The sequence below is a fragment of the Neophocaena asiaeorientalis genome, unplaced genomic scaffold, assembly GCF_003031525.2.
Source record: "Neophocaena asiaeorientalis asiaeorientalis breed wild unplaced genomic scaffold, Neophocaena_asiaeorientalis_V1.1 scaffold404, whole genome shotgun sequence".
In the NCBI taxonomy this organism is placed as follows: domain Eukaryota; kingdom Metazoa; phylum Chordata; class Mammalia; order Artiodactyla; family Phocoenidae; genus Neophocaena; species Neophocaena asiaeorientalis.
Window position 1 is genome coordinate 2,288,811 of NW_020172589.1, and position 1,616 is coordinate 2,290,426.

The 1,616-nt window shown below is 42.1% G+C and overlaps 1 protein-coding gene across 1 annotated transcript; it reads right to left on the minus strand.

Moving 5' to 3' along the window:
* Positions 1 to 1,189: 1,189 nt before the first annotated feature.
* LOC112395189 (60S ribosomal protein L35a) lies at positions 1,190 to 1,616 on the minus strand. Its single transcript, XM_024738257.1, has one exon. The coding sequence runs from the start codon at positions 1,556 to 1,558 to the stop codon at positions 1,226 to 1,228; it is 333 nt and encodes a 110-aa protein (XP_024594025.1). The 5' UTR covers positions 1,559 to 1,616; the 3' UTR covers positions 1,190 to 1,225.

Sequence of the window (1,616 nt, forward strand, 5' to 3'; positions counted from 1 at the left end):
TCCTAGAAGATATACAAATAAAATAAATGACTAAATACTGTTGTGAGTTACCAATGTCAATATGTTTCCAAACATTTTTAACGAAGCAGCAACAAATCTTATGCAGATCCCTGATACATCAAGTATATAAAAGTAGAGTTACAATGCAGGATTGTCTTCCGGTGTCTCTATACAATCCTAAGGAAACTCACAGCAGAATATGAAGACAATGTGACTACCTAGATAGATAATTATATAGTTCTCTGTACCGGGTAAAACTGTTCATATATTCAGCTAGCAGGAAATCTTCTGGATGCATCTAGCAGACCTGCAATAATAGGAGCAAAGCAAAGCAGAAGTTGGACCACTGTGAAACCATCATCTTCAACCTCATTGGTCTACCCAACTCTCTTATTTTGTGTGGACCCTCCCTTAACATTTTTCAGCAATTTGTTCAAACCTGTGAAGTTGTCAAGTAGAAGAGTAAAAATATGTCTTTACTGACCAGTTACTCTGCGCTTGTGCTGTGCTAAGTGCTTTGCAAACATTATTTTATGTAATCCTAATTATTACAGTTTGTAGCTGAAAGAAGTTGAGTGTAGAAGAGACTTAAAAACTGAAGATAGGGCTTCCCTGGTGGCGCAGTGGTTGCGAGTCTGCCTGCCGATGCAGGGGACATCGGTTCGTGCCCCGGTCCAGGAAGATCCCACATGCCGCAGAGCGGCTGGGCCCGTGAGCCATGGCCGCTGAGCCCGCGCGTCCGGAGCCTGTGCTCCGCAACGGGAGAGGCCACAACAGTGAGAGGCCCGCGTACCGCAAAAGAAAAAAAAAAAAACTGAAGATAGGGAATTCCCTGGCAGTCCAGTGGTTAGGACTCTGCACTTTCACAGCCCAGCACCTGGGTTCAATCCTTGTCCAGGAACTAAGATCTTGCAAGCCATGTGGCCAAAAATTTTTTTAATTTAATTTAATTTAATTTAAATTAAGAAAACTGGACACAGGATTTAAATCATTGGTTCACTCATTGATTGAGTAAGTAGGTTCTTTTGAGTGCCTGCCTTCTTAGGCCTAACCCCTATTTACACCTAAACAACTTTACTATACCACCACCAGCCAAGTGCCTTATGTCCATCTGTCATGGCAAGATACCCCACTATACCCCTAAATCCATTTATTCTTTTTTTTTTTTTTTTTTTTTTTTTTTTTTTAAAAATCAACACTTTTATTTATTTACTTTTCAGTAAGTTTAAATCCTTGAAGGGTACAGCATCACACGGATTCTGTGTCCAATGGCCTTAGCAGGAAGGTTGCTTCGGAATTTGGCACGAACCATGCCACTGTTTCCATGAGCACGAGTTATCTTTCCCCAGATTACTCTGGTTTTGTTAGGTTTTCCACCAGGAGTTACTGTGTTGTTCTTTGCTTTGTACACGTAAGCACATCTCTTGCCTAGATAGAATTCAGTTTCATCTCGAGCATATACACCTTCAATTTTCAGGAGAGCTGTGTGCTCCCTCTGGTTCCGTAGACCCCGCTTATAGCCAGCAAAAATGGCCTTGGACCACAGCCTTCCAGACATATTTGTCGTTTTAGAAGTCCTGTTCCCAGCAGGCCTCCACAGGGTCCAAGATGGCTGA